The sequence below is a fragment of the Anopheles coluzzii genome, chromosome 3, assembly GCF_943734685.1.
Source record: "Anopheles coluzzii chromosome 3, AcolN3, whole genome shotgun sequence".
Classification (NCBI taxonomy): domain Eukaryota; kingdom Metazoa; phylum Arthropoda; class Insecta; order Diptera; family Culicidae; genus Anopheles; species Anopheles coluzzii.
The window spans coordinates 19,868,372-19,894,028 of record NC_064671.1 but is presented as its reverse complement, the minus strand read 5'-3'; the positions used below and the strand labels follow the sequence as shown (position 1 = coordinate 19,894,028).

The window sequence follows — 25,657 nt, the reverse complement described above, 5'->3', positions numbered from 1 at the left end:
TGCCTGTCAAAAATAGGGGGCCGTAAAGTCGCATTTGTTTATAAAGAACAGCCTTTTTAATGGAAAATGTAATCAGTTACTTCGCATATGTAATGCAAAACACTGTTTGTGTCACTAACCTGTTTTGTCTGGATTAAAAACAGTGAACGCTTATCTACAATCACGAAAGTTTGGAAAACCCCTGAAAAATTATCAGTTGTTTCGGCGCATTTTTGTCCCTCCAATCCAAAAAATCCTGTTGATATCTGTACAAATACATTGATCTGTACTTCTTTTTCTTCTAATTTCTTTTTCTTCTAATTCTGGTGTAACGCCGTACGCGATCATGGCAGCCTATAGCCTATGGCAGCCTATAAGCTTTCGGGACTTATTGCGTATCGTGTAGCCGGATGGTCAGCTCCTGCAACGGGGGGCAGACCATATGAGGTTTGAGCCCACGACGGGTATGTTGTTAAGTCGTGTCAGTTGAGGACTGTACCACGAGAACTCCCCCATCTCTAATTTGTAATCGAATTTTAAGTTTGCAATAGCAAAAATCCGATAAGCATTTGCATACTGAATGCTTCTATGTCCTTAAAGGTTGTAAGCACTTTTGCAGCTCTCTAATGAAAACAAACTCCCCCAAGTCAACAGTTCTATCCCTGCCGAAGTTATATCTATTTTTAGATCCACAATATCACTGTATGGAATCTTTATCAAGGTACAAAGAACTTTCTTTCGTTGTTTAATACCTATTATTTTACCTACATTTTTCTTCAATACTTACTTTAAGTTCTCATTTGAGACTGCTTCTGGTATAGATTAGATTATCTATATCCAATTATATGAGCAGCCCTAGCCATCAGCTTTGATCACATTTCTCTTTCAGGTAGAGATTTGGCAGTCTTATGATAGATACACCTACACATATGACTGTGGCTCAATTCCCATTTGAACACCTCTCTTCCATGTTAGCGCACACGGTTAATTATAAGCATTTTCTCAGATTTCTCTATATTTTACGTGAAAATCACAAATCAAACACCAGCGCCTGTCATTTAAATATTTCCATTTGTACCACTTTTAATGCATTTGGCTCGTAGCACACCTTTCGCCTCACGAGCGTGCGTGAATCACGTTCACACCTGTAGTTTCTATTACAATATTCACATGTTCCAGGAAAAAAATACAATTCAGTATAAAAAAAAATGTTTAAAGTACGCCACAATATACAACGAAATATTAATCACAATCCATTCCTCTTAAGGGTTTTGCTAGTGCTACCGCTACTACTCCTACTCATACACTTCTTCTACTCCTGCTGCTCCAACCGTGCCAGTAAGCCAGCTTCCGGCACGCCGGTTACCGCTTGTCCGTGCTTAAGTCATGCTTGTTTGTGTGTGTGGGGTGTGTGTGGTGTGTGTGGGTTTGTGTATTTACTGAGTGACCTCTTGACCTGTTGTGGGTTAACCCATCTTCAGCTTGCGCTTCAGCGTCCAGAATCCAACCACCTTAATTGCAACGAAATGCACGACCAGCGTCACCACGTTGAACAGATAGTTGCCGGACACTACGCCCAGCTCCCGCATGATCGTGTTGGCTTTCCTGTTGGCGAAGAGAGGTTTGAGACAGAAAGAGAGAGAGAGAAAGATGAGAAAGGATATATTGCAACCTCCAATTGCCATGATTTATGGTGGCACGGTCACGTGGAGGGAGAGAAGCGCGTTACTTCGCCAAGCGGCAGCGTCTTGAAGGCGAAGGCGTGACCCACCCGACCCACGGAAGACGCTACTTACACGTAGTGACAGTACATCTCGTCCTTCGGGCACACCAGGTCGCTCCGGCTGTCATCGTAGGCGGTCAGCACGAGCGCCTCGAAGCTGTAGCGATGGGAGGAAAGGTAGCTGATGCCCCGCATCGCATCCGACATGTGGCTGAACATGATGAGAAAACCGCAAAACACAAACATGAAGCAGGTCATGATGGCACCGATGAACGTTCCGTTCTGTTTTCGGGGATGGGTGGTGGATGACGTCCAGCAGGATGAAGATATTGCCACAGCACCCGACGGCAAACGGTGCAAGCACATACATAAACACAGCAAAAGACATGGTTAAGACAATCCGATTCCACAGCAAAAGGGTTTAGCAAACGGCAAACAAACACAGCGCACAGCGCCATCCATTTCGGAGGAGCATTCCCGCTCGGAAGTCAAACCCTCACCCACACAACCGGGCTAATGAGACTGACTCCGAGCGGTCCGATCTCCTCCGACCCTTGCGCTCTCCTCCCCGATACTTACGATTTCGTTCAGGAACGTGCCGAGAAACAGGCCGAACCCGTCGGCAACGATGGTGTTGAGCACCAGCACGGCCGTAAACATGAGATAGCGCTCCAGCTCGCACGGTTGGTACGTCATCGCGTACACAATCGTGGCGTAAACGATCGCAAAGAAGATCTGTCAAAAGTGGTTTTGTGTGACAGGTTAGCATGGTAAAACGGGTAAATGTTGGTGAAGCTGTGTCGCTTTTACTAACAAACACACATGTTGTTGTCGTTCTGTGTGCTTCTGTTCCGATTCTTCTGTCGAGTGTAATTGAGTGTCGAGCTTCGTGTATGTGTGTACGTGTGTTTTGGAGGTAGATAATGTCCATTCGAGCTTTTTGTACTTAGTGAACACGGTAGTAGGCATGTCTACTTGGATTAACGTAATGCTTTCTCAACATCGGTCTAATCTGTCGGCTAATGTTTTAGATTCCATTAAGTCCTCGTCAAATTACTAAGCTTTAGTCAGTGATTCTGTTTCTGAATTCTGAAGGTAAATATAGCTCGTGTCAGCTTCATCTCGTAACACTTGATTCATAATGTCTGAATAGAGGTAGCTTCATGGTAAAAATGAAGTTTTGTTTTTGTTTCTTTTTATAGTTTAACTTACTTGTAGGTTAAGGGTTTATTAAAAAAGGGTTTTTTACCACGGGTTTAAGGGGTTTTTATATGAATACTCCTATTGGATTGTTTGAATTGCTAATATTGGAATTCCAAAAAAAGGAAAAATTACCATTAAAATAAGCTTTGTCTTTTCTTTGAGAGCTTGTAAAACTTCGAATAAGAGCTTAATAAAACTACAAAAACTACAACAAATAAAATTTTACTGACTACTCCATTCTATCCATCATGGCGGTATGGTAGAGAAAGACCAAAATTCCTTCAATCCCTGAACGTAATCAACTGAAAAAAGCTTAGTTTAGAAGCATATTTGATATGAAAAGTGAAAGTTATTCCATCGATAATGATCTTTTGTGCTTTTCATTTTCTCTGATCTTTATGAAATCGTTCAAAAAGAACTGTAAATATTTATTTGACTTTTAACCCTTAATTATTCTCTGAGCATGAAAGGCAAATTTAGGAAAATACATGATATCGATGGACCAAACTATCCAGATAAACTTACTAAAAGCGACTGTTTTAGCTGATTATATAACTTTAAGTGCACCTCTAGCATACCTTTTAAATATGAATAAATTTATCTTGGTAAGGGCGAAAGGAGTAATAACTCAATGGTATCAAAATGCAGTCAAATTACATTGCTATAATTATGCTACACGGTAATTATTAAAAAAAATCATAATGCTCCTACGCACACCTTGAAAAATGTCCAAGAACATCTCATACTACAGTCTCTTAGTGATCTCTACAGTCATTACACGATCATTTCATGCAAAGGAACGTATAAACACGATGAAAAAAATAACATATTCTGCATTCAGAGAGATAAACTTATCTGCAGATTATCCTAATGCCTAACCGTTTCCCCAAATCTAACAAATCTCAAATCTTCAAATCTAACAAATTATGCTTGTTTATAAGCAAACAAACAAACGCAAACCTTCATTTTCAACTCATGTTACCTCTAATTACAGCTATAACTGTAGTCCAAACCCCCACCGGAAACTCACCTGCACTGGCAGTGACGTCAGCATCGACGCGACAAAGTACGTCCGTATTTTGTACCACCGGTTGAACGATTCCTTCTTTAAGATATTCATTTCGTACGGATCTGTGTCAAAGTGGTGGACGGCGGAAAGGGGAGTAGAACGAAATTTTGCAATTTAATTATAAAAAAACCTTTTCCCAATGTAACGCTAACAGCAACCTACATTTCAGCACGCCCGGCATCACCGTCGTGTACCACAGGTACAGTATGTGCACCATGAACGAGGCCACGTTCGAGATCGATTTCGTTGCGTTAATGCCCGAATCGCCGAACAGCAATCCAATCACGATGGCACACACGATGTGAACAAACAGCTTCAGATGCGTTACCGTCTGCAAGCGAAGCCGCCGAAACGGGGGGAGGGGGGGAAAGTTCTCGTGAAAATGCGTACTGCGGGCTTTGGAACGTATTCCTTTCCCCCCAATTACCTACCCAGTCCCGGTACAGCTGAATGTTGGAGCGCTTCATCAGGATCAACAGTTTGGCAAACTCGGACGGTCGGCGCTGGCTCTGGTCCGCCATCTTGCCGGGCAGCTGGTCCACCGGGCCGACCAGCGGTACGACCACCGCCACTTCCTTCCGGTGGCCCTGGTAGATGGCATCGTTGTGATTGCTGTCGTAGGCCGGCGGACAGGGGGGTAGTGCGGCCGGCACTCCACCACCACCACCACCGCCCAACCGGTCGACGAGCGGGGCCAATCGCCAGCTCGGATCGGTGGCGGCTTTGGCAAGCGCTTTGGTAAAGTTGCCGTACTCCTTGTTGGTGACCTCCAGCACTGTTGGAAGAAGGGAAGGGCAATGAGGAAGTACAACACACAAATACACACAGACAGCGAATGCGCAGAAACTTACAGTAATCGGCCGCATTGTGATACGCCGGACAGTGCAGCCCGACCGAGCGCAGGTACGGTACGGTGTTCAGGGCCGAACCCTGGTAGACGCAGTGGCCCTCGGCCAGCACGTACACGTGGTCAAACATTTCATACACGGTGGCGGACGGCTGGTGGATGGTGCAGACGATGGTGCGCCCTTCGCGGGCCAGCCCCTGCAGCAGCTTGATCGTGTACAGTGACGACGAGCTGTCCAGGCCGCTGTGGGGGTTTATTTTTTGTTTTTTTGGAACGAACGAGCGCATCAAAGCGTACAGGGGTGCCAAAAAAGCGTTGATTTCATCATCCGGTTTGCCGGTGTTGGCGTTGTTGTCGTGGAAAGCCATTGCCACAGTGGCGCAGCACCGGGTTTTGTCGTTTGCGATACGATTGAAATGCGACACAATTGTTGCAAAAAACCCAAGGCGGTCCAGGGCGGTTGATGTACGGTTCCCGGTACGGGTTGTTGCAGTGCAGGATATATCGCGACCATCATCGTCGTCCCAGGGGTGGAGTGATGTCGCGCACAAGGATGAAGTTTAAATGAGCAGAAAAAAGGGAAAAGAGGGAAAACAATGACACGATCAGAAAAGTGGTCCACGTGCACGTGACGCTCCTGCGGACAGGCATCATGTGGAAGATGATGATGGTGATGATGCAGACGATGATGCCGTTTGCTGCGGAGCTCATTAAACTAATGTAATTGTGCGATGCGTTCTAGTTTATCGCAGTTCAACATCCCAGCAAACTGTTGAACAATGCGTGAACTATCTCCAGAGGGAGACCGGAAGCAAAAAGTGTAGCTCTGCGTCAAAATAATTCCACTCAAACAGTGCAACGAATTTTAATATATTAACTCCTTGGGGCCTTTGCTTGGAAATTGGAAGTCGAAAAAACCCAAAGGAAAAGAATAAAAGCAGCATCCACAAACCATAATTCTGACTTTCGGGTAGATCGAAACGGATTTATTGCCGGAGCTTCTAAATCCTGATTTTCCCGAATACCATACCAAGTCCATCCATTTCCATCTACAACAGCAAGGTTTTGTGGTTAAAATGAGCTTCGTGAGCTACTTTCTCGGGATGATGGGGACGCTTAGGTCTCAATATTGCTGCATCGAGCAATGACTGTACTAGGGAAGTGGATAACTTCAGGCGCACATCTAGATCAAAGTCTCTTATATTATTAAGCCAACTAAATAATCTTCTAATGGTGATGAAACAAAGATGGAAAATAAAACGAAAAAAAAACAGTGAAGCCATGACAACAGAATACTCAGATGAGCAACATATCAATATCACATATCAATAACATACCAACACATCAATATATTGGGTTTAGTCTCCATTTTAATTCATTAATTTAATTCATTTCCTTCCATTTTTCTAACCGTTTTTACAACCATTTTTGTGATTGTTTCCCAAAGATATTTGAAAGCTTCCCAATTTTTTTGAGTTATTTCATTATTTATAAACTTTTTTACAAAAAAACATGTTTTTACCATTTTCTTACATCATTTTTGCGATTAGCTTTGACTCAACAATTTTGAGACAAATAGTTCAGAACAGTCTTGAAAAAATAGTAAATTTAGAAAACATTTATTAAAATGCGATAATGATTCAAAAACATGAGGAAAAGAGACAATTATGCAAAACGTTTTGAAAAATTTAAAAAAAAAGGTAAACGATATTTACACATAAAAGCAGAACTATATAATTTAATTATTAAACAGATGGATAATTTGTTACTGTACCACTTAATTAATAATTGCCAAGTTATTTTTCAGTTAAACGAAGAAAATGTCACGCTTTGTAACATGTTATCTACGATGTCATGTGAAAAATGATGTCAGTCTCGATCGAATCAAAAGATCTGAGTTGGAATACAAAATAGAGAGAGCCCAAATATAAGAGATTTGCAAGAGAACCTTTTGTGTTTTACTAATTTTTCATTCTTTTTACACTTTTTTAAGTGCCGTTTTGAAGATACTACAAACTAGAGAACTTTTAACGAGTATAATTCAAATATTCCGCAACCTTGAAACAATTTTAAAGCATTACTGTTTGAGGAACGAGCAATATCTCATTCAACCACAGCATCATCACTCAATGACGAATCATTTCAATAGATGCAGTTCCATGATGACTATTGCTTCAGCTATGCCATTCCAACCAAGATGAAAACGGGTTGATATGATGTTCTAAAGTAAGTTGAGAAAACCTCACCATCATCATTCCATCTAAGCTAAACTTCCGAGGTCTGAACTAGTTCAATATTTTCTTTCCTCAAAAACTTCCATTGCATAACCACCCAACCCACCCTATCGGTTTCCCTACTAAAACCGAATCTATTATTATCGTTCCCCCCCCATTCCTTTTTCCAAAAGAAAGCACAAACCACAAACTGCAATTCTAGCCAATAAACTCCGACAAAGCACCGGAGTTGACGGGGTGCCCGGGTGCATACACTTACGTGGTCGGTTCGTCCAGAAAGAGGATCGGCGGATTATCGATAAGCTCCAGTGCGATTGATAGACGCTTCCGCTGGCCGCCGGACAAACTGCCACAGCGCGTCTGCTTGCAGTAGCTCAAGTGTAACGTGTCGAGAATTTTGTCCACCTAAGGGTGAGAAGAGTGACGACAAAAAAGCAGAAAGAGAAAATTGCATAAGAATGCACACAAAGAGGCACACATATTCGATCGGATAACTGCTTTCGGGAGGCACACAACACACAAAAAAAAGAAAGAAAGACTGAAAGCTTACCAGCCGAAGCTTTTCGCTGCGGTTAAGACTGTCGGACGAAACCTTCAGATCGCAGGCCATCAGCATTATCTCGTGCACGGTGAACAGGGGCTGCAGATAGTCTTCCTGTAGGATGTAGCTGCACAGCTTACGGTTTGTGCTGCCGCTGCTGCCGAACGCAAGCGTACCCTTCACACCGTGTGTCCTGAGCGGAGGAGAAGCAAAAACAGACAAAAAAGAGGCACATTTTTGAGGTTCTTGTCTGGGGGTCGATTGATTCGTAGCGGCTGACTGTAACTCGAGGCGCATGCACTCACGTGTAACCGGTAAGAATGTTTAGCAGCGACGATTTGCCTGCCCCGGACGGGCCCATGATGGCGGTCAGCTCGCCGGACTGAAACCGCCCGGACACGCCATTGAGGACGGTTTTCTTTTCTGCAAATGGAAATAAAAGAAACAATGTTACATATATAAACAAAAGAAGCACGCCTACCACCAAGCTTATAGTGTAGGGAAATAAAGGGATGAGCAAACGAAACGCTTCGTTTGTCACCACACATACGGCGTACAGTTGGCTTGTTGATAGACAGCCAGCACCGTGCTTTCGGGCTCTTTTTGCGGCGCGTTTTAAATTATGTAAATGTGGTGTAAACATTTCCATCCGAAACGCAAACCGGACACGTGAGTGGAAGGAACAAACCGCGCATTCCGTGGACGGTTGTTTATCCTGCAAGAGTTTTCCACCAGACAGCCGGCCCGGCGCACCAACCAACCGTATGATGGAGCCAATTGAGCGGACATATGCATACAACGACTACGCTGGCGGGGCTTGTTCGGATTGCATTTCCATAATGGGCGCTTCGAGCGAGCGAGAGGCCGGCCCGGAACCGGTGCGAAGTGCGTTGTAAAAGTATCGTGAAAAGCTTATTAGCATGCAGTCTTCCTGAGGTGTGTTAAAGCTTTTCGTTCTGTTTATTTAGGTTGTTCTGTATTTTCAGACATTTTTTTAAGTTGTTTGTGGAATTTTGTTTTTTTGTGTGTTTTTGTGTGTTTTTGTCGTGTTTGACATTTTAAAGAACTTCATGCAACAATGGCATCTATGAAACATTTAAAAATTTAAAAAAAACTCAAATAATCTTTTAAATTCTAATAATGGCCTTTTCTATAGTTTAAGCTAGAACGCTGTCAGTGATCGCGTTGATCGCGCCGGCGAAGAATCGGCGTTTGTTTATATACATTTTTTTAGGCTAGTTTTGTGCGTGATTTTGTATGGACTGTTCTGCAGCCAAGTGCCAAACAAAATATAAAACAGTCGGCTGATATTGTAAATGCCCTCACTAATGTTCAAACTTCTGTTTTACTGCCACGCCTACTTGAATGTTTAAGTAGATCGATACTAACAACATCGACTAGTGGTATAGGCAAAGAAGCATTAGCAGAAGAAGCAGAAAGAATAAGAAGAAGCATTAGCAGAAGAAGCAGAAAGAATAAGAAGAAGAAGAAGAAGAAGAAGAAGAAGAAGAAGAAGAAGAAGAAGAAGAAGAAGAAGAAGAAGAAGAAGAAGAAGAAGGAGGAGGAGGAGAAAAAGGAGAGTAAGGAAAAATAAGAGAAGTTTATAATCTAATTATACACGAGATTATGAAATACTGCTTAAAATTACTTTAATTTTAGCCGAGTATATTATTCCAATGGCTTTGGGGTTTAATTTCTTTATCCTGAAAACTATTGTTTATTACTTACATTAAAGAGAAGGGAAAGTTTTATACATTCTGATACATTTTTTACACAATTTATGTTTTACAGTGTTTTAAGCCTTTACTGAACACCATAAACCCCTCAGTAGCAATACATTAGCAAGGAAGCAAGCTGCACCAATGTTAAAAACGTGTCACAAAAACGACAACCATCAAGTGCCATTCACTCTGCATCTATGCATGATAAATTACCCTTCGAGGTGTTTGGGATAAAAACTGCATATGCAAAGCATCTTCAAGCCCCAATTAACAACACTAGCCGGTGCACTTGAGGTTATGAAGTAGCACGATCCTTCCTTCCAGCCCGGTCTTCATCATCCGGGCGTGTTAGCATGGGTACGGTACGATACGGCAGCTACTTAATGAAGCCGCACGAGAAGGATGCTGACCCTCAAACACATACACTCACACACACACACATACACACACAGACCAATTACACTCACAGCACCGCAACGACACTTGACCGGATACTTGGCAGGCATCATTTCACACCAACGAAAACCTGCCTGCGCTTGCCTTCCTACTTCGCAAAAGCCCATCTAAGCCCACTTCAGCTAAAACCTCTTGTGTGGTATGGTAAATGTTACACCGAGATCGAGATGTAGCTAACCTCAACGAACAGTACACACACACACATACACACACATGCTGATGCATTGATGCACTCGCTTGCTAATAATTGCACTGATTGCGTGAGATACCATCAAATGCAGCAATAGATAATTGATTTCCTCCTCGCTGGGAAACGCTGCTCGATACAATTCATTCGCTGATTCCACGTACCATGGAATGGAATATTTGTGTTACATAGCGAATAGCTACATCCACCCATTAGCTAATCGTTCGCCCACGGATAGAAACGGGCAGAGCGGTGGCTGAACCCGAAATTGCTGAACACACTCACTAACTAGCACTCGGAAAAATCCCACATCCCACACATAACCGCCTGATCCTCAGCACAGGTCAGCTGCCTGCATCTTCCAACAGGAGGCAAAGAATAATGGTTACACCATTGACGCAACCTTTCCTGTCTGATGGTAGAACAAACCCTACGAGTAGTAGCAACAAGCGTCAGCAAGTGTTCGGGACAGCCACTTAGCCACCACTTGGCGAGAAATTTGCACACACCACATCGCTTAAGTCGATGTACCGAGCATCGGAGTTGGGAGAGGATATCACGAAGGGTTTTAGTCCTTCGTCCAGGATTCAACGCTCCGAAATTACTCGCCTTCCGGCAGGAGGAAGTATCATCATCATCAGCACTATTAGACACCCGAACCGATGGATCGGTTCTGCACAGAGGGTGCTGCAATATTGCAATATCCTTCTTCGCTTCCTCTCCCTCCCTCTCCCTTTCTATCGACAGAGTGAGGGAGCATTTTTGCTGATGCAACACACAGGATGGACTTTTTCTGCTGATGCATCTCCATCCATCCCTTCACTTCGCATGTATCGTTGCAGCGTGTGCGCTTGCAGCAATGTTTAGTGTATGTGTACGTGTGTATCGTATATAATTGAATTACCGACCAATATATTCCAACCCATAGCCCTCATGGCTCATCAATCATACACTCCCGGGTGCCCGGCACCATCCCTTGAACAAACAAACTCCACAACCCCACCCAAGTTCCCGGGTGCAAGGTGCAATTCATTTGATTTGCAAACATCCGATCTCGAAGTGAGCTGCATACGATGCAATAATAGCATCGCCCTTCTGCCTCCAACTGGACCACTGGACCCAACTGCAATCCTTGATCCGGCTGACTGCACTGGCTGACCCACAACCCAACCTTCCAGCCAGCTCATTGCTCATATCAAATGCGCGTGTCTCGTGGCACTGTCTTGCGTGCCACCTTTGCGCCATGCAATGCTGGACAAATCACAATTAATATTTTATTTCTACCCATACCTTCATTGCGACATGCGACAAATCCCCCCTTTAATACACACATACACATGAAAGGTTCACATTTCCGCATCAAGCTGCAGTCTGCAGCTCAAGCAGGTCAAGAGGGCACACCACTACGGCTGGCTGGGGATATTATTCAAATGCATTTTAACTTTATGCGCCACGTGGAGCAGGCTGTAAACGCAGCGAGAACTTCCACAGAATGTCATTTTAAGGGGGGGAGAGCTTTTTTCTAGCCCCACACACTTACCTCACACAGTGCAACTTCGGGCAGCCATAGCAACAACGGCGAGGCGCACAGGAAAACTAGATAATGAATGTAATCGTTAATCATACCGGTAGCCGTTATGGCGTGACGGGTTGACATTTGACGCGCCAGGAAGCTGATGGAATGGAATTAAAGAGATGGGGAGAGAAAAACCCCCAGACCCAGACATCACCTACTCACGCATTGCTATTGTACTTCTTTGCAGGGAAGAAGATGATGTACATGTGATCACAAAGAGCAATGAGGAAAGTAAAAGGGTAGAAATAAAATACAAATATTATTTCAATCGGGATTTAACACTTATGACGAATACGAATTGGCAACTAAATAATATTGCCTTAGAGCTGTTCAACTTTTTTCTCATAAATACCTACATAAAATAAAGCTTAATATTTTGCACAACGAACAAAGGTTGATGCAAATCTGCAATGCTCTTTGAAGTTCTTGAATTTCTTGCTAGAACGCTGAACGAGATTTCGCGAACGAATTTCTTGCTTTAAAAAAAATACACTGATTACAGGAGATAGGAGATATTTCTTTCTCTTAATATTAAACATCCCAGCAAAACTTTGGACATTTAATAACTTATAACTTATTAAAAAATACTGTAAATACATTACACATTTTAAACACAATCATTAGTGTTTCACATTAAGCGTATATTTAAAAAGGTACAAAAGGATTACTTTGTCTTTTAGATTTATGTTTTAAGCTAAAAAATATGACTATAGCTCTACACAAATTACAAACAAAACATAAACAAAACTTTTTAAACTTTTTTGAAATAATAAAAAAATAATAATTCTGGATATTTAATAGCTACAAGTAAAAATATACTAAAAGCATCAATAAAATACTAATACACATGCTGATAAGTAAAATGTTTGGTTTTTTTCTAAATAATTTGAGAAGACAAATAGTTAAAAGATGAAAAAATGATAATTTAACATCCCTGATATGAGTTTTTTTCTTCTTCTAAACATCAAACAACAGCTTACTCACACCACACTATAACGCAAATTACCCTCATTTACTGCCCGTAAAGTGCTAATCATTTACGGGCGGAATTTAAAATAATGATGCATTATTTTCGCATTGTGCAAAAAAAACCCTCTAAACTGCACCTTAACGAGCTGCAACATTGTGTTGGGAAAATCACCGTGGAAGGAAATTATTCGATCATACACACAAACCGGTACAATTACGCTACATATCATTTCGATACAACTCATCGTCGATGGTTATGCAAGGAGTATCGCACCAACAAGCAAACAAACAAACAAACAAACAGCCTATCAAACAATCGAACACGGTATGGAAATGCCATGGAATAGCCATCATCACAATGAGATTATCGCTTTAATTGGCTACTAGCACCAGGGTAACACATTAATGAGCAAGTAGTGAGTAGGAAGCAGTGCTAATGAGCCTTACCCCGGAACGAAACGGAATCGATGCCCTTTTTTATGTGTGTTTGTCTGTGAAAATCATAACCAGACACGTGCCACAACCCCGGCCAATGTGCAAGGAAATATCCCAACCTCGGTCAGTCACAGTCAGCAAGTGATGACGTATTGCGTCAGCTAGCCGCCAGCGTCTTGTTTGCATTTCTCCCACAATTACGCGCGAACCGCGGGCCACTTTGCACTGTGGCAACTATGCGATTCTAGCGCCAAATCGCGATTCGCACTACTCCACTCGAACGAGCAAAGCCTGGGTTGGAGTGGATTCATCTCATTAGCTCGCACAGCAGAAGAGGGCTCGCTCCCGGAACAATTCCTTCCGCTGGACTACTCCAGGCCACTGTCTAACTTGTGTAGAATGCACGCAGGTCGCATGCCATGCCATGGCCCCCACACCGGGACACTCAAGCATGGCCACCATCTGGGATGTAAGGTCGAGAGCTGTCGACGCACGACGGCACAATGCATTTGCGTGTGCAGTAAATTAACGAGTGAGCTGCTCTTGCCGCATGGCGTAATAAAATCACTTGACAGTGATGGAACTTCACACCGACCGCGTGGGTCGTGGGCACTTGTTTTAATGCTGTGCGACACGTCAACAGACAGACAGATAATTAAATCGAGCAGTGTCTAAGCTTCAACTCCAACCAAAGGTATGCATTGATAGTACTGTGGTCCGTCTCATTACACCTGCACCTGAGGTGAGTGGATAGGTCAGTCCATCCGATGACTAATCTCCCATCCCCCCCCCCCCCCCCTTTGGCAAACAAAGTTGATCATAATGTGAACCCAGTACAGAAGGGACTGTAATGTTGTCTAATTTTTGACACGAATGTTTGCTTTCATTTGAACCCCCCCACCATCGGGGAGTCTCGTTAGTCCAATGAAGAGGCGGACCGGCGAAATGACGGATGGGGGAAGTGTTAATTATTATTCATGGAATAATTAAATCTTCACGGACAAAAATCCTCCCCGTCCAATGGCATGGCTGGTGAGCCGGTAACTCGAACAGAAGCTCGGACAGAACGGAGGTGAAGATATATAAATAGATAAACAGGTCGATCGTTTTCCAAATGAGCCAAGATGCAAATCATGCGCCGGTTTTATTCACTTGTATTTCGTGATAAAAAGACATAAAATTAAAATAATCACTCCAATATGAGTTTAACAGGAATCTAAATGTCTTTACATCAATTCAGATACAGTGAGTTAATCATAAATTTATTAGAATTACTAATGTTGTCAATACTGACCTTCGATATTTTTCTTCTATAAGCAACTTTGCATGTCACTGCTTTATAAAGGGACGTACATACAAAATACAAGTAGTACATTTTTTTCCTTAGTCATGGTGTTTGCAAGGCTTTTGCTTCCATCACGCTCTAATTAATTTACATTTTGCGCGTAACTATCGTTTCCGCTAACAATCTCATTTGTAGATTGCCATTTCATGTCAACCATTAGCCTGTGTGTGGAACATGGTATCATGCACCTAAAGACTAATATTAGGTTCTACATCTGTGTGATTATTTTTATATTTTATTTTTTGTAGTATGAGCTCTTAAAATCTTCCAAAATAACATTAAATTCAAGGATGCAATAAGGACGACCCAATGGTTACATGGATTATAATTCTACAAGTCAGGACATGGATCGTTTCCCATGCGCACCGTTAAACGCGAGAAAGGCAAAGAACTAGAGGACCAGCATCTTTTTTCTGGGATAGAGTTTCAGGCTTTTGTTCAGTTTGTAATATTTTAGTATTGACTAAAATGCTGATATCAGCCACGAAAGAAATTTATCTAGACTTAGAATGCAATGCAAATGTGCTCTGAACTCTTGTAAACCCTCTTGCAGAAACATAATGTACTGTAAGTCGTTACTGGTTTGGAATTGTCTAGGTTCTAGCGAGGCGTCTTGATCCGCTGTCGATTATACGACTGGGAATAACCACGCAGAAGCGAGAGGTTAGATCTCTGATTTGAATGTTTAACTCATTCTGTTAGAATCATAAGGAGCTAAAGAGCTAACAGCTAGTTTAGGAGAGTTAAATGATACTTTGAGATATAAATCACACGAAAAAGTTATTAAACTCCAGCGAGATTTAATGAACCGTGAGTGAAGTCAACATGAAGAGCTGTATCAATCATTACAATTAATACGCAATAGAGTGTTTGATCTTACTGAGTGATTATTCGATATACGATTTACCAAGAACGAGAGCCGTAGCAAAGAGTTATTTCGCAAATGAGTTAAATAAATTCTTCGTTGAGTATCTATAAGGACGCTTTAGATTTTGAATGTAATTCCAACCTCACTTACTCAATTCCACCGATTTTTTTCAATTCTGTAACTTCTTCAAATTTATTAATCAACAATTTATTTAAAATTAAAGGAACAATTCACATGATTCAAAACACCACGAAACAACGACACAGAAACGACAACAAACAGCGCAACGCAATGCGCAACCCACCGCGACCCACTCCTTATGGTTCATCTTGTCCCTTGCCGAACGTCTTCTTCGTCACGTTTACCACCTTCTTGACTGTGTCGACGAACACCCCTGCCAGCTGCTCGAACCAGCTGCCCACTTTTCCCGAGATCTCGCCACCACCCAGTGCCTGGCGCCGATTGCGATGCGCCGCGAGCGATCGTCCCCTGTTCTGCTCTGCCGCTTCATCCGACTCGTCCGAAGTGCTGTAGTCGCTGCTTTCGTTGGAGGTGTCTCGCTTCCGGCGTACCTCTGCATTCGGGGGAGGAGTACCTTGACCGCCTCCGCCTCCACCACCACCACGGCAAGAGGCACTACCGCGACCACCTTTGGGAGATCGCTTGTTACGATCCGTTTCCATCAACTCAACAACTTCCCGCTTCCGACGCTCCACCGTAGCCGTGGTCGCGGTTGTTTCTTCCTCTCCGCCAGGCGGTGGACATCCAGGTGGTGGTCCGCGACCCCTTGGACCCTTGGGTCCGCCCCGTGGTGGTGGGCCCTTCGGTGGTCCCCCATCTTGTCCCTCATCCTGCCCATCCGTTTGAGGCGAGCGCTTGTTGCGTGCCACATCCTCCCTCAACAGTGTACGACTTCCTCCACGCACCGATTCCAACCGCTCATGGGTTGTCAGTTTCTTGTCCGGACCGATCACACTATCTACCGAGAGCGATTTCTTTTCGAAAGCAGCCAACTGCACCATATCCGGGGAACGCTTGCGCCGTCGCTCGGCCACGGGTGCGGCCACAGTCGTGGCCGTTTCGGCTGCCGGCAGCTCCCCGAAGTTGTTCACGTTCGAGACCGAGCTCACCTTCACGATGTTCACGTTCGTGCCGTGCGGTGACTGGGGTAGCAGGCTTACGTACGCGTACGTTGCCCCCAGCACATCCAGTGCCCGGCGACGTCGCACCAGATCATCATCGTTCGCGGACGCGTCCTCGTTGGCCGCGTCACCGAAGCCGGCATTCACGCTGGACCCACCGCCGAACTTGAAGCCAAATATATCTAGCAGGAGAAAGGAGCAAAAGGGTCAATTGAGCTACCTACAACACTGCAACAAGGTGGGAGCACGCGTCTGCACACACAACTGACCGATAGAGCGCTTTCCTTCCGATTTCACGTTCACACCATGGTCGAGCGCGTCCTTCAGCTTGGAGACACCCTGCAGAATCACTGCCTTGCCCGTCTCCACCAGGTCACGGCGTGGCCGTACGGAAAGAGCGTCCGTTTCCTAAACAGGCAGAGGGTTTATAGGATTTTGGGGGGGGGGGCTAAAACAACACACGGCAACACTCACTTGACACAGCACCAGCAGCACCAAAGCGCTGCTAAGCAACGTAGCTGCAGCAGTCAAGCTCTTCATGATGCACTAAACCTCACTGACAGCAATCCACAGCCACGGTGTGTACTCATCGACAGAGTAGCCTACGACGTTCCTAAGCAGCATACAGCCGCTACCCAAAAGCGTTGCCCTATTGCTTTTTTTTAACGCAGCTGGCACCGTTGCACCTGCACTGACCAAGCGGAACGAAATACCATACAGCATACCGTGAATATTTGCTATTTATATACACATATGCGTGCCATCGTGCATCTCGGAATGTCATCGCTCAGCCACCGCTAATATCCGGAATACCGGAAAAGCATCGCACAAGCGTGCCCATTAAAATCGAGCTCAGTATCATCGGCCGTCCCCACTATCGGGGGTGTCCGGTGTTCACATCTTCAATCTGTCATCACTTCCACACACGCCCCGGTTTTGATAGTTGATACACGTTTTGTTTTTGGGAAGCACAGCCGGGGACAAACCGCGTTCAGAACAGCGTTCAGTTTAATTATGGCACTGGATGAGGCCTGCTCGCGGACTGCGAACACGCTGATCGATCTATGGACAGGCCTGCATCAACCCAAGCACGCTGACTAAACGCTCGCCCGACGCTTGATTGAAAAGCTTTAAAAGCTCCACTTTCAGTTCGACCTCGGCGGTAGGTTGGGCATCGCAGTAGACCATGAGGAGCGGCAAAAAGCGGGAAGCTATTAATCGCAAAATGAGAAACCGTGTGAAAACGTGACCGAAATCGATAGAATGATGTTTTTTTTTGCGCAAAACTATTTCCGTTAGCGTAAAGCGTAAAATGTAAAAAAAAGCACCGAAGCGCCACGTGTGACTGATTGAACATTTTACGAGCATGCAGTAGAACAACAACAGTGTAAAGCGGCATGGCAAGCGCAGAAGTGAATGATGGTATAGTTTGTTTTCAAGCGATTTTTGTGGGTGAAGCACAGAAGAAACCATAAAACAATAAACATAAACTACCCACAAAATTAACCTTTCAACTGTGTTTTTCCCCTCTTTGGAGCTATTGCTTATTGACAACGTTCATTACAAAGAAGTCATCTTCCTGCTCAAACACTTTCGCTTTGACGAAGGGACATTATTATTCGTCACGTTTGACGCGTGCGGCGTTGGGGGGGGGGGGGATCTGTAAATATGTCAAGGTAACGCTGGCCTAAACCAAAACCGGAGGACCGCTATGCATTGTCACGTTATGCTTGCTCCACGTGGAATTCCTGTCACGCAGCCAAAAATACCAATACTTCCAGCTGGGAATGTACTTCTTTCCATTTTGCTTCTTTGTGCTTCATCTGCCGACAGATAGCTGTCTCTGAAGATGTTAACAACATACGATAAATTCCTTCAAATTTCGCCACTGCTGACGTACCGGGAAATGAGTCGTTGTCCTTTGGCGCATACCACCCGAAACAGCGAGGGCGTAGGTTGAGAAATGCTTCGCTGTTAACATGCCTTCAAATGCCATCATGTCATGGCACGACGGCAACTCTCTTCCACCGGCCAAAACGAGATAAAGCTGTACCGAGGAGCCGGTAAGGCGATTTTCCAGTAGAACAACAATCGACTTTAAATTTGTTTGGATGATCGGGATGACAAACACTCGCCCGAAATAGTTTGAAATCGAATAATTAATTCCATTACAGAGTGTGCAGGAGAGTGCAACGGGACGAACAAATAGTCCAATTTCAATTCCTTTAAAAGAGAAAGAGTGTACAGTAAGGCACAAAATGATAGACTCGCCTAGTGTTTATAACTATAGCACTTTATGTAGCTATATAAATTAAACGAAAATAAATAAATAATTTAAAAATATATTGTAAGCTTCATTGAGCTTCTTGTTTGGTACCATACTATATTAAACATTCTCACACCCCTCAAACCAATATTTCACACAAAATTTCATTAAAATATGATCTGTTCTGATAAAACAGCTGACCACGGTTATGAGGTTATCGATCGTTGGAGGTCCATCACAGACATCACTTAACAAGTAACATTTTCATTTCTCCAATCATTATTCCATGTGTTGTGTTAAGGATAAATTCTACCCAAACGACAGTTCAAAACCAATAGAATGTTTAATCTATCGGTAAGTTAATTTATACATTTCATTTTATTTAATAATACTCAAAGAACACTACAGAATGGCCTCTACACCGTATCACGCACGGAAGTTTGTCTTATTTAATTCATGATCAGATAGTTTTAGTTGACAGTACACACCAACCTATCCTATGTTCTGTAACTACCGATCTCCATATTCTATTGAGGCTATCTGCATATTCTGTAAATAGTTGTATGGTATCTGTATCCTCCTGCATTAAAAGAGAAGCTTTATCCTGGATATGCATAAGGTCATATTATAAGTTAGTTGATTACTTTTAAAGATTGATGTCTATTGTATTTAAATTATATTAAACGTAAGTACTGCTAATCGCCTATTTCAACAATTGATTATGATGATGATGATGAGCCACCTCTGATCCCTACAAAGGATTGAGATGTTCGAGGTATCTTGCGATAACTTGATAAAGCTAAAAAAATATTCAAACGATTAGATGTTTGAGAGTGTACTTTACGCGCGCGTATCTCAATTCTCAAATTAAAAAAAAAATCATGACATTTAAAAGTAGAAAAGATAAGATTGAAAAAATATCATCATCACCTGGAGTTGACAATTGACAACAAATTTAAACTATATTAGTTCTAACAAAAACAAATAACGAACCAGCATTGACAATTCAACTCATGCTACCGCATTTAGGTGAAGCTATAATTTTGGAGCGCAGTGTATTAACATGACCATCAAGTCCGCACCTTAGTGAAGCTCAATCAGAGAAGCAAACGTAACAAAAGATACTTGCTTGGCCCTTAATTGGATATTGTGAACGATTTGCAATTGAATCTCTGTCTCGCTTTCTAGCTCCTCTGCGTCGACTAAATCCGCTATAAAGAGAGAGTTCCACAACAAACCGAAAAAAGAACAATCGATTAACACGCTCCGACCTTTGGGGGGAAAAGGAAGGACGCAAAATCAGAAGCTCACAAGCACCACTAGAACCTGGAAATAAAAAGCTTCCCAGCTTCTTCCCCGGGCCAAACAATCGCGAGACCGAAGCCGACGACCACCTCCCGTTTGTTGACTCCCGTCAAATGTCAGCGAATGATTGACAAATATTGACCCGGCACCACACCCGGGAGGACCGAGGGGCACCCAACAACACCCGACTCGCCATGACTCATGCATCGAGTTTCGGTGCTTCCCCGAATGCGGAGGGAGGATGATTCCGCTACAACAACCACTTGGGTTTGCAAATGCCGCGATCTTAAACCGTGCCGTGCAGGATAAAACCATCAAGAAGCGTCCCGAAACATAGGCAATCAAATTTCACAACGATCGCGACCGATCGCACTTCCGGAAGAATGTTCCAGAGTGCGTATGGGTCGTGGGCGGCCGCCGAAGACCGCTGTACAGACGCGGTTTCAATTGTCGTTACATGCAGAAACACGGCAAGCAACGGGTTGAAGCAACAAACCCCACACATAAAAACGGGGGTATGAAAAAAAACAACACCCAAACAAACCACCATGTATTTTGAGAGCAAATATTTACTCTATCATTCTTGGCCCGTGATCTCCGCACGCTTCTTCACGCGGGCACCGAAGAAATCCTGGAGCAACAGCAGCCAACGGCAGCTTTGTAAACATTAACCCTCGCATCGGTTTTGCGTCACTCCCGAAACGGTTGCGTGCGCTTGTTTGGCTGTGTCATTGGCATGGAAAGTGAAGCCCTGACTTCTCAAATTTGATTGTTTTTTTGTTGTGTCTGTTTGTACGCTAATAATTCTATTGGAATGTTGTGTTTTGTTTTTGCCAGCCGCTGACTGCTATGTACAGGAATGCCAAGGTATACCGTGCCGCGAATTTATGCGTCTCGAAACATCTCAAACCTACCGGCACAGGCCGTTCCTTCACACCCCAGCCCGGAAGAATGCCGAATGGGCCGATAGCAACAATCAGCACCTGCTCGATAATAAATCTGTGACCTATCTGTGGTTCGATCGTTCGCCTAGAAGCTGTTCACACTTGACGAGAGGTATTTTCGAGGTGTCAAGGAGCTCAAAATAAGACACCAATAGTAGCCAGGCGGCTGTCAGCAACTCTGTCACAGGGGTAAGGTTAAACTGTCAACCGAATTACCTTGCCAAATTTGATTTGAAGTGCTAGGGTGTTTTTTGTCCTAATCTACCTTCTGTAGAATACTTTAAATGGACTGTATTTAGCTCCGGAGCAAGCCTGAGCGATGCTCGTTTAGGAGCAAAAAGGACGAAGTCCAAAAGAAACCAATTCACACCTATCCAGTGTGATCCGCTTGTCATAATTGCTTCCAAAATCGGTTCTAGGCGGCATCGTGCATCGCAGAGCACTCATAAACACCCGAACCAAACCCGCCCCGCAGCCGTTGGGGAGGGCTGCCCATCCACCTTGACCCTAAGGTCGCAGAAACGGCGGCAGCTTGCCAATTGGATCGACGAAAAGGCACGCAGCCTTGCGCTTGCTACGCCTGTGCTCACCTCGCTTATTCGGTCAAGTCTAAGTGAATTAGACGACGCCACGGTCCAGCCAATTGGTGATCAGGGCGCCGGTGGCGGTGAAGAAATGGCGCCCCATTACCGCGCCCCAAAAGTGCATGAGAATTGCAGCAATTCCGGCGATCCGACTGTTGCAGCATGAGCGGTAAGCGTTGCAAACGTTGCGAGATTAATTCGATTGACTTCGGCTGGAGCGAGTGGCAGGCGGGCGCTCGGGTCTCCACGGTGCACCTTCTATCTGGGACATTGCCAAACGGCACTGTGTGCATAGGAGTGCGCATCCTTCACCTGCATACCCGCAAACGGTAAACGGGGCATTTGCGATGCCCGCAAGAATGGGGTGTACTAGAACTGTGTATGTGCGTCTAGGGGTAGAATGAATATCACCCCACTGCTTCGAGGGGAGTGTTGAAACTTTTGTCTTAAGGTTAAAAATAATGAACGAAAAGAGGTACAAGCTGTAGGTATCTAATTTTGGTTAAGAAGTTCTACTTTATCCTACGATGAACTTATAGTGAGGAAATTGATAATCGAGTGTTAACATCAGCTTCAAACAATGTCGTTTATCATGAAGCTGAGCTCATGATTACAATAATACGGGTAAATAATACATTTTACAACAGTTTTAGGTGAAATGAAAAGGTGTAAGGTTTTTATAAACGAATTTCCTTGTTTTTTTTTAATTAAATCAAACGGAAAAAAATAATTAAATCTGTTTTTTTTTTTAATTTTATTATATTTTTTAATATTTACAGTAAAATTAATTTGAGTAAGCGTCATTTCAGTTCACATTTAATCAGAAGTGATCAAATGTTATGCTGTTATAATTGTATGTTGCACTTTTCTGAAATTTATTATTTTTTAATTAAACATTATTTGAGCTTTGTTCATTCTGTTAAACGGATTTTTTTTTATTATTTGTGACTATGTTTACGGTACTTTCTCGATATTTTTAATACACCGTTGCCCAGCCCAAGTAAACAATGTTCAGGTGCTTTTGAACATTGTTCAACTATAAGTGAACATTTGACGTCCAACTCAAATACTGATGCTTTTCTGAACATTGTTCATTGTCTGTACATTTTATGAAATTTAAATAAAATTTCAAATGTTTGGTTACAGTTGAAGAATGTTCAAAAGCAGCTTAATCTATTATATCACGATGCTCTTTATACAAAATTAAGAGATGTACATTTTTAAATTAATTTTATTCTTTGCATTTTACATTTGACCATCTGGGTATTGTTAATTGATTTAAAGACTTATTTATCTTTATTTGTCAAATTGTGCGCTATAATATTTGAATAATATAAATTTTGACTTTGTTTAGAAACAAGAAAGAATTTAAAATCAATCAACAAATAACGTTAATATTAAGGAAAGCATGCATCCAGTTTTATGTCTCCAGACTGCTGAATGCTTTAGGGCGTCTTCTTTGCCATAAGTAATTGATAAAAGTAGCATTATTAGAACATTAAACACCACAACAAGCAATAATATTATTATGTTCATATTTTAGGTTATTTTAAGAAAACTAGGCACAGAAAATATTTATATTTTTCAGCTCTATTTTTCATGCAAATTATTCCAACTGTAACCTCTTGTCATATTTACAACTTTTCTGAATGCTTTTTGGTAGTTGATAGTTAAACTGTTTTATTCCTCGACACTACAGAAAGCTAAATCAACAAATTTTTCAACACTTTTCAATCGTATGATCGATTGAAACATAGATCAAACAGCCCAAGCAACACACACATTCTTAAGCTACTTCTCTGATTGCCCTATGAATCACATTGCAAAAAGCTTGCAATTAAAACTTGTTGCCGCTTGGACAAGGGTGTGATATGAGCCACTAATTGCAAAGCCGCAACAAATAGCCAATATCCCTCGCCTGTTTGCAAAAAAACAGAAAACTGTCCCAAGCAACCTTTCTCATTCCGCCAAAAATTGCCACAAAAAAAACAAGCGCTCGATTGCGGTCTGATTGGCATTTTTTAATCCATTTCCCGTCCTGGCGGCGCGGCAAGAACCCGTTACGTACGCAACTGCCAAAAAAGCACACACACACACACACATAACCAATCGATCTGCGCCGGCGAACCAGTCATTAGCCTCTCAGCGAACCAGTCAACCAACCTGTCAAACTTCATCACCACCAGCCAATGCAAAGGCCCAGCGGCGTCCGGATTCCGACCGCATTAGCGCCGGTCCGCTGGAACGGGGCGACTGGGTAGGGTTGCCTTGACTTTGAAATGGCTCGCGAGGCCATCCCGAGCACAATGGCGAGCGAGCGGGCACGATCGCTAGCAGACGCCCCGGGCAAGGTGGTTGGTCGGTTAACGGCCATACCCACCGACCGACCGAGCACGTGCTGACGGAGATGTGGGGTGGACGCATTTTTTTTTTGTATTTGTTGTTGTTATTTTCTTCAACCACGCTTTCATAATGTTTGGAGCCATTTTCAAGTTCAAGTTACCACACACAAACACCTTCGCTCTGACTCACGCTCTGATGATCGGTGATCGCTGCACTATACTCTCACTAGCTGACTGAATGCATCTCGATGGAAAAGCTAGCGTCACTAAAGCGGGTTGAAGTTTCATTTAAAGTTAGCAAACTGTCGTTCGGCAGGGAGCGGGTTAACCCTACCCATCCAAAGCCAGCCAAGCGTTGCTGGAAATGTATTTAATCCCAACGTAAGCGCTGCTGCACTATCGTCCAAGCTCGTCAACTTCAAGGTCATCCCGCAGCTGCTTGGATGTGCTTGGCTGGCAGCCAAAAAGAACCTCGGTTGGTTTTAACCGGCATGGGGCCGATGGGAAAAGCTTAATTTGTGAAACCTCGCCCACCCAGCCGCGGTCAGCGTGTCGAGATCGAGTGTCGGCGGAAGTGGAACTGACTTGCGAAACGATCGGATTTGTTTGGTGGTTGGAATTTTTAGCGAACGCAGATGGATGTTTACTGCCCTGTGAGCTGTGGGAAATGTTTCTTGGACAGCCTATCAATCTTGCAACGCGCCAAAAATCCTACACAACGAGAAGGCGATAGTGTTGTGGAAGGTTAGAATGATTTATAACTCTCTGTTGTTTTTTTAGGGCCTTTTAATTAATCGCTATTTTTTTCTTATCCTTTTTCTTCAAAAGGCTTCTTCAAATGCTGATCGTCTTCTTATACTTTTTTGTTAAACAATCGGTAACATTTTTGCAAGTTTAATCATTTGCTTTACCTTAACGCAGAACCTGTTTTACCTCAGGGGAATTCCCTCAAACTCTTCTTAATCGTTTGACCAACACACTCAATCAAACGCATGCGCCGGTCGGTACTTCCATCCTTGCGAGGCTGAAATTAATTGCCTAGCTTTTCTATTTGCCCATGATCTTCCTACTTAATCAGCATCCGTTTCGCGGTTTTGCCGGCAGAAGATGACCTCATTTTCACAATGACCAAGCCTGCCAGCGCGTGCTGAAGTGATCAGTGCTTAGGTTTTGCCAAAAACAACTCGCAATAGCACCGCCACCCATTAACTAGAGGCCGGGCTGGCACGAATGTCATCTGATAAGCAAACAGGTACTTGAGCCCCTTTTTCCCTCATTCCGAAATAGTTCCGAAAGAAAGAAAAAGAAAAAAAAACACACACACAAAAACCTCTGCTACTTTTTTATCTTCTTTCTTAAAATGTGTATCCTCATGTAACCGAAAACAGCGCAGCGAACGATCGCATTGACCTCGGTCACCTTTAGAACCACTTAAGCTAATTAATCGCTCGGCCAAGCTATGTGTGTGTGTGTGTGTGTGTGTGTATGTGTGTATGTGTGTGTGTGTGTGTGAACCAGGTTCACAGTGCGACGAAAAAGAAGAAGTATGTTTTGGTTCAAAGAACGTTAAAGCTTGTCAACAGCACCAGGAAAAACACGATCAAAACTAACTAACACAAACGGCACGAAACGTATCACGAAAAAATAAAAACACAAACACCAATGTCTCGTGAACATAAGAACCAACCTCACCCATGGACTTTTGTCCTCAATTAAAACGTAGGACAGAAGAAAAAAAAACAGACACTTACCCCGTTTACCGGTAGATACCGTATAGGTGATGTTGTCAAAGGTGACATCCATTGCGATTGAAGTTGGTGCAACTCGGCTGCAGCTCCGGTTGGGACAGGGTTGACGCCGACACACGTATATGGTGCTGTCACAGTTCACAATGATCGTGTATAAATACGCTCACAGAAAC

The 25,657-nt window shown here is 43.3% G+C and overlaps 2 protein-coding genes across 2 annotated transcripts; both read right to left on the bottom strand.

Moving 5' to 3' along the window:
- Window positions 1-1,033: 1,033 nt before the first annotated feature.
- Window positions 1,034-25,657, bottom strand: LOC120957355 (ATP-binding cassette sub-family G member 1). The gene is made up of 11 exons (XM_049609417.1): window positions 25,488-25,657; window positions 7,902-8,019; window positions 7,606-7,789; window positions 7,315-7,460; window positions 4,826-5,064; window positions 4,406-4,749; window positions 4,137-4,305; window positions 3,936-4,036; window positions 2,282-2,437; window positions 1,776-1,984; window positions 1,034-1,584 (listed from the first exon to the last, which is right to left on the bottom strand). The coding sequence occupies exons 1-11, from the start codon at window positions 25,537-25,539 to the stop codon at window positions 1,446-1,448; spliced, it is 1,857 nt and encodes a 618-aa protein (XP_049465374.1). The 5' UTR covers window positions 25,540-25,657; the 3' UTR covers window positions 1,034-1,445.
- LOC120957356 (uncharacterized) lies at window positions 15,344-17,943 on the bottom strand. Its single transcript, XM_040379533.2, has 3 exons — window positions 16,770-17,943; window positions 16,565-16,703; window positions 15,344-16,477 (listed from the first exon to the last, which is right to left on the bottom strand). Exons 1-3 carry the CDS (start codon window positions 16,833-16,835, stop codon window positions 15,471-15,473), a joined length of 1,212 nt encoding a protein of 403 aa, XP_040235467.2. The 5' UTR covers window positions 16,836-17,943; the 3' UTR covers window positions 15,344-15,470.

Coding starts and splice junctions, on each gene's coding strand:
- LOC120957356 (XM_040379533.2), bottom strand. CDS start 16,835: ATGAAGAGCTTGACTGCTGCAGCTACGTTGCTTAGCAGCGCTTTGGTG. Junction 16,704..16,769: donor TGCTGCTGGTGCTGTGTCAA/GTGAGTGTTGCC, acceptor CTGCCTGTTTAG/GAAACGGACGCTCTTTCCGT. Junction 16,478..16,564: donor GGAAGGAAAGCGCTCTATCG/GTCAGTTGTGTG, acceptor TTCTCCTGCTAG/ATATATTTGGCTTCAAGTTC.
- LOC120957355 (XM_049609417.1), bottom strand. CDS start 25,539: ATGGATGTCACCTTTGACAACATCACCTATACGGTATCTACCGGTAAA. Junction 2,438..3,935: donor TGACGTCACTGCCAGTGCAG/GTGAGTTTCCGG, acceptor CACTTTTGACAG/ATCTTCTTTGCGATCGTTTA. Junction 1,585..1,775: donor GAGATGTACTGTCACTACGT/GTAAGTAGCGTC, acceptor CTTCGCCAACAG/GAAAGCCAACACGATCATGC.